At 61.6% G+C, this 13,954-nt stretch overlaps 1 protein-coding gene across 4 annotated transcripts in view; it reads right to left on the bottom strand.

The window, feature by feature from the left end:
- Positions 1-13,954, bottom strand: part of TTYH3 (tweety family member 3) — a 33,354-nt gene that overhangs the window by 14,880 nt on the left and 4,520 nt on the right. For all 4 annotated transcript variants that reach the window (XM_078363732.1, XM_035289433.3, XM_035289434.3 and 1 more), the window contains exons 2-7: positions 4,243-4,412; positions 3,997-4,108; positions 3,612-3,832; positions 3,217-3,312; positions 1,625-1,697; positions 1,276-1,351 (exon numbers count right to left, since the gene is read on the bottom strand). In XM_078363732.1, the coding sequence (XP_078219858.1) occupies positions 1,276-1,351; positions 1,625-1,697; positions 3,217-3,312; positions 3,612-3,832; positions 3,997-4,108; positions 4,243-4,412 (748 nt within the window). The remainder of the gene's footprint in view (positions 1-1,275; positions 1,352-1,624; positions 1,698-3,216; positions 3,313-3,611; positions 3,833-3,996; positions 4,109-4,242; positions 4,413-13,954) is intronic.

Here is a 13,954-nt window from a genome sequence, read left to right as displayed (position 1 = left end):
GGAGGGAGCACTTCAAGATCTTTCAGTGTCCCCACCCCCACAGGGAGAGGCCTCCTAGTTTCTACTTGGGAACACACAATACTTCCAGAATGGGGGCCCAGAGAAGCTTAACAAACTGACAGCACCCCAACCTCCAGATTCCCACATCCACCTGCCTCTGCGACATCCGACACACATTGCAAACCTCCCAAGGGGGCTGCAACTCCCAATGGCCCAGCTCCCTGCCTCCTAGCTCCAGACCTGCTCCCCAACCCGCAGTACAGCTCATGGCCCTGCAGCATAGAGCTGCTGAGACCATCGACATGAACTGCTCTGCCCCTCTCTATCCCTACATCTAACTGAAAGGCAGTCCTTCCAGCTCCACCCTCAAAGCCCATCCCTGACCAGCTTTTGCTCCATTTATTCAAGTCCCTGCTGTCTCCTGCTTGAGGTATCCCCCTCACCCGCTCCTGTAAACCCGGAGGCCTGAGGATGCTTTGAAAGAGACCTTCAATCATGGGTCAAGTCTCTCCCCTGCTTCCCTCCTTCCAATGGCCTCCCCTGGGAATAAAGCAAAGCTCACCATGGTGACTCAGCCCCACTGGCCTCCCACCCTCCCCTCCCCATAAGGGTCTGCCTCCTGCCTTGGGGACCTTGCAAAAATGCAGCATCCTCTGGCTCTATTTTTTTTTTTTTTTTTGAGATGGAGTTTCGCTCTGATTGCTCAGGCTGGAGTGCAATGGTGCAATCTCAACTCACTGCAACCTCCGCCTCCTGGGTTCAAGTGATTCTCCTGCCTCAACTTCTGGAGTAGCTGGGATTATAGGTGCCCACCACCAGGCCTGGCTTATTGTTGTATTTTTAGTAGAGATGGGGCTTCACTATGTTGGCTAGGCTGGTCTCAACCTCCTGACCCCAGGGACCCTCCTTCGCCTCCCAAAGTGCTGGGATTACAGGGGTGAGCTGTGGTGCCTGGCCCTTTAGCTGCACTTTAATGACACGCATTTGGCCTCTGCCCACCTGCTCAAAGCAGCCCTGGGTCACCTGCCCCTTCCCCCACCCCATGGGCACCCATCACCCCAGGCACCACTGGCCTCACAGTTCCTGTCATTCTTTACAAAGCCTCCCACTTGGGAAAGGTGGTCCAGTCTGCTCACTAGTGTCCCGGCCTGGGACCTGTCTCCCTGAGACCATGGGACCACAGGGCAGGGGCACTTCCGCTTCGGCCACCTTGCTCTCCTGGCTAAGCCCAATCCTGGGGAACCCACTCTGACACGGCTGCAGATGCAGACTCACCCCCACTCAGCACCGAGTGCTGCTCCACCATCTTGGTCACGTAGGTGTCGGGGTCCACACAGAAGTCGCTGGAGCCCTAGGGTGGGCGTGGGCGAGCGAGAGGGGGTGACCAAGCCGAGCCTAAAGGGAAGCTCTTGGGGGTAGAACCCCTGCCCCTGAAGTCTGCTTTCTACTGAGGAGGGTAGACTGTGAATCTGGGGTCACAGGTACACTGTGCCCATGGCAGGGCAACACTGTTCTTGGGACTCGGTACCCGGGGAAGATGCCAGGGAAGGAGTGTGGCTGTCCCTCATCCCTCCCCTAGTGCCCAGGTCCAGCAGCAGGGGACCGCACCCCCTCTGCCACTCACCACGGACACAGCCAGCTCCAAGCCCAGCGCGCCCCAGCTGATGACCAGGGCCAGGACTCCCAGCAGGCAGACCCTGGGGCAGAGATAGCCAGTCAGCAGCCCCAGGCCAGTGTTGGGGGCATGTCACCTGCTGGACTACAGGCCAGAAGATGGGTCCCAGTGCACAACGGGGGTCAGCCCACACAGGAACTGGGGCTTTTCCCACGGCCTGGCCTCAGCCAGAGCTGCCCACAGCCCAGGGCCCAGATGGAGCCCTCTCCTGGGAGGGGTGGGCTCAGAGAGTTCCAACCTGGAAGTAGGGCTGGAAGGCCAGGTGGCTCTTGGGGCCCTGCCTCTCCTGGCCCCCAGGTCCCGAGCAGGCAACAGTATCTACTTTCATGAGGGACCCTGCATCCCACTGCCCACGTAGCAGCCCAAGGGGCCTGCTAACCTCAGCCAGACCAAGCCCTCCTGTGCTGAACTCTAGCTCAGCAACTGGGTGCTCTTGCTACAGCACCAGCCTCTCCCTCATCCACACCTGGGGAGGCCTCACCTCACCCACATCTGGCTCCCTTTGATTCAGACACACAGGCCCCTGTGCACACCCCATTGCAGGCGCTTCCCCCCACACTGTGGGTCCCCCAAACCCCAGTGTAGGTCCCCCAAACACACCCCAGTGCAGGCCCCACACCCCACTCCAGGCCCTATGCCCCACTGTGGGCCCCCCACACTCTACTGCAGGCCCCCCACACCCCACCTCGTGTCCCCCAAACCCCACTGCAGGCCTGCACACTGTTATCCTTCCTTGTATGTCCAGGCATCCCTCACTCCCTGGGGTCCTTACTCAATCCCTCCTCTCTAGGGTCTCCTTGGGCATAGTGTGCAGTAGCACCCCCCCACCCACCTGTACCCCCAACCTGCCAGTACCCCCCACCAGCCTACACCCCCTCCACCCCAGCTCTTCCTCTTCAGGGTGCTGTCACCTCTGGCCCATGGCACCTTTCCCTCACTCCACTTCTCTGTGACCTGTGAGTGCCACATAGGGGGAGGCTGGGTGTTCTCCCATCTCTCCCGGGCCTGGCCCAGGGAGACACCAGCTATGGCCATGCAGCTGTGCAGTGAGGGGCAGTGACAACACCTCGCCTCCCACGGAGGAGCTGCCACTCTCTCTGCCTTCCCAACGAGGAGACCAAGGACCAGCACTAAAGAGCCACCTGCCCAAGGTCACCTTCCTGGTGAGCCAGAGCTGGGGCTGGAACCCAGGCTGCCCCAGGGCCAAGGATGGAAGGGGTGGGGGAAGGGGCCCCAGCCTGGTCCCTGGGTGGCCCGGGGCAGTCAGAGACCTCAGCAGGTTGTTTCAGGTCCTGGGCTACAAGTGCCCCATGTGCAGACTCTCACAGGAAACCAAGGGCTGGGGGCAAGTGTACCGGGACGGTGGCCACAGGGGCACAGGCCACAAGAATGGAAGGGGCATCTCAGAGCAGACCCAGTGCAGGGGGGGGGGTCCTGCTCAGCCCCCACCACAGAGCCTGTGGCTGATACCACAGAAGGGGTGTGGGAGGTGGTGCCATGGTCCCTTGCCCTGCCCCTCCGCTTCAGGCCCCCAGACTCACCCCACGAGGATGCCTTTGGAGCTGCGGATGAGGCCGACCAGCACCAGGAGACAGATGACGACATCCAACAGCAGCAGGCCCAGGTAGCCCAGCCACCTGCAGGCACACCTGGGAGTGGGCCAGGGCATGGACTCGGGGCCAGGGAGTGGGGTCCCAGGGGGAGCTGAGGCCAGCAGCCTGGCACATCGGAGGGCATTCAGAGGGTCTGGATCTTAAGGACTGGTGGCAGTTCTTGAGAAAGGCTCCTGTTAGGGAAACTCCAGTCTTTGCCTGTGACCAGTGGCCCTGGGCCCCCCACCCATCAGGCTTCATGTACTAGGTGCTGAGAGCAAAACTGACCCAAGGAGGGTGATGCCTGCTCAGTGGGGCGGGCAGGGGGGAGGGCCCGGCCGCACCTGTACCAGTCGTAGAGATCCACCTGCTCCGCCAGCACCTCCAGCGACACTGCGGTGTTCCTCCAAAAGGGAATGGCGGCCGTGTAGCCCAGCAGCGTTTCCAGCAGGCCCTGCAGCCGCTGCACGGCTTGCAGGGGCTCGGGCCGCCCGGTCAGCTGCCGCTCCAAGGTCTGCAGGCTGGGCTCCGCGGTGTGGTTCAGCCCCACTGCCGTGTCCCACACCTGCGCCGGACCCGCGGGCGTGAGGCCAGGAACCTGCCCTCCTTGCCCCAGAGGCTGGGCCCCTCCTGCACAGCCCCAGCCCCGGCTGCCCCGCCCGGCCTCGCACAGACGTGGAGTTCAGGAGCAGCAACAGCAGCCCCGGCCCCAATTCGGCGGCCACTCACGCGGTCCTGGACCCCGGCCACCGTGCGGTTGGCGTGGCGGAGCGAGTAGGTGGCACGGTGGATGCCGTCACTGGTCTCCCCGTTGCCGTAGAATCCTACCGCGATGCCGGCGCTGGAGGGAGCGGCGGCGTGAGGGCGGGGCCTGATATTGTGGCCCCGCCCCTTTACCCCATCCTCTCTAGCCCCGCCCCCTAGGGAAACACCCCTCTCTGGTCCCGCCTTCCAGCCCCGCCCCACCGCGCTTACCTGCACACCAGCGTGGCGATGATGACGCACCAGGCCGTGCAGCAGCAGTCGGCGTCCAGGTGCTCCTCGCTCTTGCGCCGCCGGCAGCACAGCCAGAAGGAGTAAAAGAGCAGGAAGAGGAGGTCCAGGGCGAGGCAGGCTAGGGCGGCGGCCCCCAACAGCAGCAGCGCCTGCGGGCGGGCAGGAGGCGGCGCTGGAGGGGGTGGACCCCCAGGCCCAGAGTGGCACGCCCCGCTCCAGCAAGGACCTTGCACAGGCTCCCATTTAATCCTGCTCCCAGCCCTGGGAGGTGGGCCTCATCCCCAACTTGTAGGTGAGGTATGGAGGCTCCCACCACCTCAGTGATGCACCTGTGGTTACCCGGGTCTGGACCCCACACCTGGGACCCCGGTCTCGCCATCTTCAACGCTGTACGGCATCAAGACTGCATAGCCACTAGGAGGGGCCGGGTGGACCCTGGCCTCCATTTCCAGGCCTCCGTGTCTCCGGCAAGGCCACCTGTACCCTCCCCACTGGGTCCCCAGAGTACAGAGCAGATGCTCAGGATGTCTGCCCCACCAGGCACCAAGGAGAGACACTGGGTGGAGGTAGCCAGAGAATGTGGGTGACAAAGGAGGACCCAGCAGTCTGGTGAACCAGTGTCCTTGCAGCCACAGCCCCACTAAGGAGGTCCCTCCACCTCCCCAAGCCTGGTTTTTCTTCTGTAGAAAGAAGTGCTGCTGCCCCCTGAAGAAGCGAAGCCCTGGGGAGGGGCTGCCAGCATCAGCTCCTGTCCTCACCCCCAGCCCAAGACACCCTAGAACCCCAGGGCCCATCTCAACTCAGGCCCAGAACTCTCCTACATCAGTCCTGGCAGGATCCCCCACCCCAGCTATAGTGCTAAGGTTTTCCCTACCCCACTTGTTGGCCATGAAAGTGTTTCTGAGGGGTGAACATGGAAGATGCCCCATCAGGAACCTGATCCTGTCTGGGGTCTGTGCACTGAGAAGCTGCACTCAGGGGTGGGCACTGCCCATTGAGTCCCCCCATGCTGGATGAGATGGTGGGGCTGGTCCCACATTGCCATGGTCACTGGCCAGGGCTGTCCCAGGGGACACCACCCACACAGGCTGCATATGGTCACCCCACCAGACACAAAGCCCTGTCTGGTTCCAAGCATGGCCTTCTGGCGTGGTTCTCCGCAGGTCTCTGAACACAAAAGACAGACCACAGAACAGACACCAGAGCCCTCCCATCCCAAGTCCGGGCAACCCCCACAGGAAGTGGCTAAACTGATGCAGCAGTGACATTTCCTGAGCATCCGCTTCAGGGAGGGAGGGTAACATGTCCCCAGAGCTGTCCCTTCTCCTGGCACCACACTCAGTCTGCCTGTCCAAGCACTCTCACCCCCCATTTCATCAACAGGGAAACTGGGCTTTAGAGAAGCTACAGAGAAAGCACGCAGGCCCTGCAACCCCAGGTCCCTGGGTTCAGCATAGCCCTGCCCCTGGCTCAGCCCTCCAGAACCTCCGCATACTTCCTGTGTCCAGGCGAGGGATGGAGAGCGGACACAGGGCTGTGCCTCATCATGGGGCCAGGGACCACCCAGAGGCTAACTCGGGGGTGTCTATGGGTGGGGGGTGTCTATGGGTGGGGGGTGTCTATGGGTGGGGGGTGTCTATGGGTGGGGGGTGTCTATGGGTGGGGGGTGTCTATGGGTGGGGGGTGTCTATGGGTGGGGGGTGTCTATGGGTGGGGGGTGTCTATGGGTGGGGGGTGTCTATGGGTGGGGGGTGTCTATGGGTGGGGGGTGTCTATGGGTGGGGGGCTGTCAGCAGCAGGGGCCATCAGTGTTGTGGGGTGGCCACCAGGTACACCTGCACTGCCCTCACTGGCACTGCTGCAGAGAAACACCTCCCTCCCTGGATCACAACGCTTCAGCAATGTGGCTCTCAGGGGCCCCAGCCTCGGGAGCTACTGGGGCAGATGGTCCCCTGCCTGTCCCCCCTTGGGATGAGGGCTCAGCCACAGTGGGCACTGGGACTGTTGCTGGATCTCCCAGGAGATGGTTGCCAGGCAGCGGAAGGATGTTGTGTCCTGCCCTCCAGGAAGCCGGCCACACCTGAAGGTGGCCTTTCCATCTCTACCTGGCCAGGAAGGTGCTGACCAACTCGGCACACCCAGAAATGAGCCGCCATAGTCCAAAGTCATGCCAGTGTGTCCACAGCTGCCCAGCAGTCAGCAATCTGGATACTGCAGAGCATCGGGGGCAGGCACCCTCTCGCTCCTTCAGCCATGCACAGGTGCCTACCGCCCTTGCAATGGCATGAGTACTGCTGGGCCCTGAGCCCACTCCCACCCTCAAGAGGCAGGCCACCACAGCCGCTGAAACTGAATCAGTTCAGGACAGTCTCATGGTCCAGGGAGCTCAAGTCACAGAGGGATCCTCAGGATCCAGTAGGGTTTGCCCAAGATCACACAGGGAGGCAGAGACAGTCCAGTCACATGGGGTCAGGGGCTCACATTAACACCCAGCACCACGCCCAGGCCCAGGCTGTACACACAGTGGGTCATCTATTAACGTTGGGGAGCTTGGAAAAGCAACACTCTGGGTCTGGCCTGGCCTATATGGGGCTGGGCATGGAGTAGAGGTGCTAACCCCACCAGCTGTGACCACAGGCCCTGCCAGTACCCTCCTTGTAGCTCAGAGGCCAAGGGCAGAACAGACTTGTGGGCAGCTAACTATGCCCCTGTGGGCCAGAGCTCCATTGGACCCATACCCATGTCTGCACTTCCATCCATGGGGCATCCCTTGGGCTCCTATGGCCTGGGGGCGACGGCAACCAGCCCCATCTTGGCCCTGGGCTGGCTAGACTCCTCCAGTGAGCCCTCCCTCTGCTCTCCACCTACAGAGGACTCCCCAGTCCTTGAATGGGGTCACCTTTGCTTGCTCCCCCAACCCTGGGCTCACATGGGGCATGACTCCAGGAGAGCCTGTCTGTATGCACACCACATCTGGGACTCAGGGAAACTCCTCCTGGGGTGAGGAGCTGGGGACTGAGAGAGCAGGTGTAATCCCAGACACGAAGCACACAAAGCCTAAACAGGTACCTGGCTGTGGCCTCCGTAGCCACCGGCCTGGCATGTCCACCCAGAGCTCAGGGCATCAGTGCACATCAGATGGCTCCCAGGCATGAATCACTTCCTCGGTGGCGCCAGAGCCACCCACTCCCATTTGGCAGATGAGAAAATGGAGGCAGGGTGAGATAAACCCTGGCCAAACAGGACCTAGGTGAGGCAAGCCCGTTCCTTGGACTGCTCTGCCCTGGTGCGGAGGGCTGACATCCAGGCGCAGCGGGCGGGGGGCAACTATGGCTAGTGGGGAGAGGCTGCTAGGCACCAGGCACACGCAGGGTCCCTGTAGATGGTGTCCTCTGCCCTCGGGGCTGCCTGTAGGAAGTTGAGGTGACGCAGGCACTAAACATCATCATAAGTGAACTGTGAAGCCTGCTGGAAGGTAAGAGGCACTGAGAAAAGCAGAAAAGGCAGCACTCGTGTTGCCCAGGCTGGAGTGCAGTAGTGTAATCTTGGCTCACTACAACCTTCTCCCAGGTTCAAACGATTCTCCTGCCTCGCCTCCCAAATAGCTGGAATTACAGGCGCATGCCACCACACCTGGCTAATTTTGTATTTTTAGTAAAGATGAGGTTTAACCATGTTGGTCAGGCTGGTCTTGAACTCCTGACCTCAGGTGATCCACTCGCCTCAGCCTCCCAAAGTGCTGGGACTACAGGCGTGAGCCACCACACCTGGCCCGAATGTACGATTAAAAAAAAAATTTTTTTGAGACAGGGTCTTGCTCTGTGGCCCAGGCTGGAGTGCAGTGGCACAATCACAGCTCACTGCAGCCTCGACCTCCTGGGCTCAAGTGATCCTCCTGCCTCAGCCTCTCAAGTAGCTGCGACCACAGGCACATACTAACAGCTCCTGGCTAATTTTCTTTCTTTTTTTTTTGAGACAGAGTCTGTCACCCAGGCTGGAGTGTAGTGGCTTGAGATCTCAGCTCCCGCGTTCAAGCAATTCTCCTACTTTGGCTTCCTGAGTAGCTGCGACTATAGGTATGCACCAACACACCTGGCTAATTTTTGTATTTTAGAGATGGGGAGATCACCGTGTTGGCCAGACTGGTCTTGAACTCCTGACCTCAGGTGATCCACCATTTTGGTCCCCCAAAGTGCTGGAATTACAGGTGTGAGTCACTGTGCCTGGCCTCTGCCCTAATTTAAAAAAAAAAAAAATTGTAAAGACAGGGTCTGGCTATGTTTCCCAGGCAGGTCTTGAACTCCTGGGCTCAAGCGATCCCCCCGCCCCCCCGCCTCGAACTCCCAAAGTGCTGGATTACAGGTGTGAGCACCGTGCTTGGCTGAGGCAGCTTTCTCCTGTTCTTGCCTGGATGGGGCCAGCTGCAAACTGAGCCTTACTCCTCAGCCCCCAGGGGCCAGAGGCCAGGCTTCGGGGCCGGCACAGGGACAGCCTCACTCAGCCTCCCCCAACTCAGGAAGGAGATGGTGTCTCCCTGAGAGTGCACAGCCTGTTCTCATCTGCTGTTTAGAGCCCAGGTGTCAGGGTGCCAGCAAACCGGGCAGCTGCTTCAGGCCCCCCCAGATCCCAGGCACCCAGTGCACCAGGCCTGAGCCCAGCTGTCTGCAGGGAGCGTGCCGTGGCCAGCCTGACCTCTGTACCCACTTCCCGAAGCCAGATTCCCAGATGGCAGCCTCCCTCAGGGCACTGGTCCAGCGGCATTCCCGTGATGGCCCAGCCACCTTTCTCCACCGGGCTGGCGGCCCCTCCACCCTTCCCTGGCCCATTCAGAGAAAGAATGGGAACTGTCTGATCAGCAGCTGGGCTCTGACCAAATGGAATTTTCCGTCTATGGTGGAAGTGATGTAAGGGCTCAGTCAGGCGAGTCGAAAGCTACACGCTGGGCTCCGTAGAGCACTCAGGGAGGACTCGAGTGCCACGAACGAGCCAAGGGGGCTGGGGGTGACCCCCTCCTGCTGCCTCAATTCCCCTCCCACACCCTAGGCCCCCTGGTCTTGGCCCTGGGCCACCCCCTGCTTCTCCAGGCCTCTGCAGCCCCACAGCCACGGATGTATCCACTGGGGATGCCCCCTCCCACTGTGAGCCTAGACTCCCCGTGACTGCCCTGTGGCCCCCCACAAAACCCCATCACTCTGGAAACACCCAATCAGAGAGAGAGCCAGGGTCTGAAGTCTTACTCTGTCCCAGATCAGGCTACCGCCAATAGGATCCCAGTATACCCCAAGCTACACCAAGTCCTCCCTGACCTGGTGGGAACGCCTCAGGCCACGGCTGGCTAGGAGTGGGCAGAGCTCTCTGGCCTCTACACCCAGGCATACACTGTCCCTGGGCCTAGAGCCTTCTTCTTTCAGGGAACCCCCACTGTGCCCAGACACAAGCCACCTCCTCTAGAATGTCCCCAGGATGTCAGAGACCCAGGCCCAAACCTGGTGCTGCAGCCTTTGCTCTGTGGGAGCCTCATCTCAGCACCTGCAAGGCAAGAACTCCTGACCCGACCTGGCTGCCTGCACAGGTGGGTGGCCCTGCCCCAGCCCTGCTTGGAGATGGGAGGGCCCAGTGTGCCACCAAGGCCTTAGGACAGCAGGCGGGGCAGGAGGCTTGGGGAGACAATATACGTGAGCAGTGGCGAGGCCAGTGCCCCACACCTGCCTTGTCCTCCTGCTCACGCCCACTCTGCCTCCAGGCCCTTCCTGGATGTGGCTCCCATTAGCCACGCAGACACAGGCACCCCCCACACAATGCCAGGCTCGGCACCAGCACAGGCTGCACCACACCAGGCTGCCGAGTCGGGAGGGCCATGCATGACTGCAGGGCAGGGCACACTGCCTGCCACCTGCACCAGTGGCTGCTTCTGGGCATCCTGGTGGCTCCTAGAGCACCTGGTGGCAGTACCTGGGCCTGGCAGCATGTGAGGATACATGCCACGCAGGGCAGGGCACACAGTAAGCCAGGGCCAGACTGTGGAACACACACCCTCCACACACATGCAGATAGCTGCTCAACACTTGTGCACCTGGGAGCAGCTGCCTGCCCCGGCGCCCCGGGCCATGGACCTACACGCTGCTCTGTCCTGCCAACCCCTGTGGGCTATGGCGGCGCATGGCTGGGCTGAGGAGGCCCTGGCCCACTGGGAGGCTCTCACAGGCGCTCTGATGAGAAGTCTGGCCTGATGCAGCCCGCAGCCCCAGCCACAGGCAGCAGCCACGATCCCGCCACCATGCTCTTCCGGCCACAGCTGCTCCTTCCTTGGCTGGATACTGCTTTGGGTCCACCCTGAGCAGGGAGGGAAACAAAGACACAGTGACACATCCTGGAGCCACGCTGCTAGGCACAGGGAGCCTGGGGGCAGGTCCAGAGTCCACAGTCACACAGTGGGGCAGGAGAGGCCAGCAGGCCAGGCAGTGTGACTGCAGCTGAGGATGACGGCTGCCTGTGGCCCTGGGAAGGACCAGTGAGCCCCAAAGGTACAGCCACAGGCACAGGGAGCAGGGGTAGCAGGGGTAGCAGGAGAAGCAGCCCCGATGCCCAGAGAAGAGGCAGGCAGAAGATGGGTTCCAGCCCTGCTCAGCCCTGCCCCGCCCCTCATGCCAGCTCCTTATGAAAGTGACAGTTTGGTGGAGGGAAAGGGACAAGCTCCACAGAGGCCAAGCACAAAGTCCACCGAGGGGCCAGAATCCTGCCAGAAGTGCCTCCATGTGACAGACACACAACATGGTGACAGCCACACAGCCTGACTGCAGTGGGGACGGAGTCACCCCCAGCTTCCTGGATAGGGACAGAGTCTCCACACTGACAACTATGATCCTGTCCGGGGTCTAGGCTAATTGGGGAGCATCAGCTTTCAGGGCATCTTAACAGCACCCTGCACTGGGTGCTGGGGACCCAGGCTTGGACAGACAGCTTGGCCCCGCTGGGTGGGGGGCTCCCCTGCATCCACAGTGCTAGCCGGGGGCTCCAGGAGGATGTGGGAGGCAGTGGGAAGGGAGCAACCCCACCTGACTCCATGGATGCCAAACTTCAGCCCTGGAACTGCCAAGGCCCCTCCTCCAGAGGAAGTGACAAGGTTTGGGGGTGTCTGAGAGGTGGGCTGGAGTCCTATACCCCAATGCAGACTGAGGAGTTCTGGCCTCCAGCACCGTGAGAACCCCCCAGGGTCCTGGGCCAGGGTAGGGAAAGGGGCCGGATCCCTAGGGCCAAGCCTTGCTTGGAGAGGCCAGGGTGTGCTCGGTGTGTGCAAGCCACCACCACTGCCCGTGTCAGGGGCCCCCCACTAGGAAGCAGGGCTCCCCACCTTTGCCTCGTGGGTCCCCTCACACAGTGGGGGCTCCAGGGTCATAGCCCTCGGCTAGGCCTCAGCCCCGCACGTGGCTACACTAGACACGTGGCTGCAGCCCCCACCCACAGCACACTCGGCCCAGGCTCCCAGTGACGCCGGCCCAAAATTAAAAACAGATTTTCCACCAGGCTGGGCTTGGGTTTCACGCATTCCATGACGGTGAGCTCCTGGCCATGCCTGGAGGGCATGCAGCCAGCAGCAGCCAGCAGCAGCCACGTGGGAGCCTGGGTTGGGGCCAACTTTGCATCCCCGTCCCCCACTCCTGAGGTCCGAGGTCCAGGAGGCCAGGCTACATGTGGCCCCACACCCACTGCTCCACAACCCCCAGAGCTCCCTCCAGGCTGGCCCTCGCCCTCCAGGAATGGCCTGGAAGGAGGCTGGTGAGGCAGCCCTTGGGTTGACACTCAGAGGTGCTCCTGCCCATCTCCCCATAGGCCGGGCCTCTGCCCTGCGCCCTGTAGCGAGGGGGCCCCTGCTCTCCTGCTGCCCTCGCCTGCCCTCCCCCATGCAGGGAACAGACACCAAAGAGCTGCAGCAAGCGTGTCTATTTTGGTCCCCGCGCTCCGACATATCTCTCAGCGTGACACCCAGAAAACCCCCTGCTCTCCCAACTTGTCTGCAGACCTCTGCACCAGACACCTGGGGACTGGGTCCCCGGCCTCAGACCAAGCCTGGAGCCGCCAGACTGGAGCCCCGTCTCCGGGTTCAGCTCCCCACCAGGGAGAGGCAGCCCAGAGGGCATGGCCCAACCCAGATGCAGGGCTCAGAGATCGGTGTACCCCAGAACTTTGGAAGTGCTCCTCCACGATGACCAGGAACCCCACCAGTGTGCATGGGCCCAAGGGGGCAGAGCAAGCAGGGGCACCATGGCTGGCACCCTCCTCAGAGGCCAAAGGCACTGGCACTCAGGCTGTGAGTGGCCTTGCCTCCTCTCACACGCTCAGCCAACAAGGGCCTGGCCCAGCCACGGAGGGTGCTGCCCCACGGGACTCAGGCCAGCCTCCCAAGACTGTGAGAAGCCCCCTTGGGCTCCCTGCAGACCCCAGCGGTAGGCCTGGGTACGGGAGGCTCTCCTGTGGTCCCACCATACACCTGCTGTCACATGCTGATTCCCTGGTGGCCGAATCAGGCACTTCCCATGTCCTTGACCCCAGGCCCCTGGCTGCAAACTCAGTTCCTCTTCTGTTGCCCAGGCCTCGGCAGAACTGACTGTGGGGCAGCTGGGGGAAGTAGATGCCCCTGAGCCCCTCTGAACCTGCACCCCTGGGCTCTCGAACTGCACTGACACCATGTCCACTGGAAGGGATGGAGCTGGGCTGTAGCTGGAACCGGGGTCCAGTCTTCCAGCTCCCGATGCTGGCTGGCCCACATTTCTGCTTATGCTGGGGACACAGTGTCCACCTCCCAGGGTCACTGGGTGGTTCTCCAAGAAAAGTGCTTTAGAAACAAGCAGCACAAGCCTCTGGGGATCCAAGCTGCAGGGCTCCCCACTCCCCCAGAGCCTAATCAAGAGCGCCTGGAGGGGTCAGAGCAGCTGGCATTGCACATCCCTTAGATGGGGCTGGCCAGCGGGGGCCCCTGCCCAGGGGTCAGGGAAGGAAGAAGGGTCACCATGGAGATGCCCAGAAGGAGGGCCCTAGAGCTGGGCCTGGAGTTCCAGGCAAGTTGGGGGCAGTGAGGGCCCCACACACACAGACTGCAGTGGCCCCTGGCACTGCTGAAACCGGAGATGGGGAAGCCAGTGCCCTGAGCAAGAATTCCCACCCCAACATCCGAGCACACCCAGGAAAAGCCATCAACACCTCAGCGACTTCTAGCAGGTCCAGGCTGCACTCTAAGGAAGGGACTTGAGAACCCCCGAGTCTCCTAGGGACAGAGGTGGCCAGAGCACCCTCAGAGTCACCAAAACCACAAGCCCAAATGCAGGAAGCCTTGATGAAGACAGTGGCCCAGGCCAAGGGTGGCCTGACACCCACCCTCTAGCATGTGTGGACTGGGTAGTCCAGGGCCCACTTGGCCAAAAGGCAAGCTCAGCCAATCAGTGTCTTCCAAGGAATGCAGACGCCGGCCAAGATGGAAATGCCCAGAGCGGACTGGGACTAGCCATGCGGCGTCCTGCCCCATCTGCAATGCAGGATCCCATTCGCTGCAGCCCCCTGTCTAGCTCATCAACTCCTGTTCACTCAGGGTTTGCTCCTGAAGCTTCTGCCCTGCTCCCTGGGGGCCTCCAGGTCTGGCCCGCTTCTGTCCCCTGCAGCTACAGAATCTTGCCTGGCACCGTGGGACACGGGACAA

This window comes from Callithrix jacchus, chromosome 2 (genome assembly GCF_049354715.1).
Source record: "Callithrix jacchus isolate 240 chromosome 2, calJac240_pri, whole genome shotgun sequence".
Taxonomy (NCBI): Eukaryota; Metazoa; Chordata; class Mammalia; order Primates; family Cebidae; genus Callithrix; species Callithrix jacchus.
Note: the sequence above shows the minus strand (reverse complement) of the source record. Positions and strands in the feature narration are given on the sequence as shown.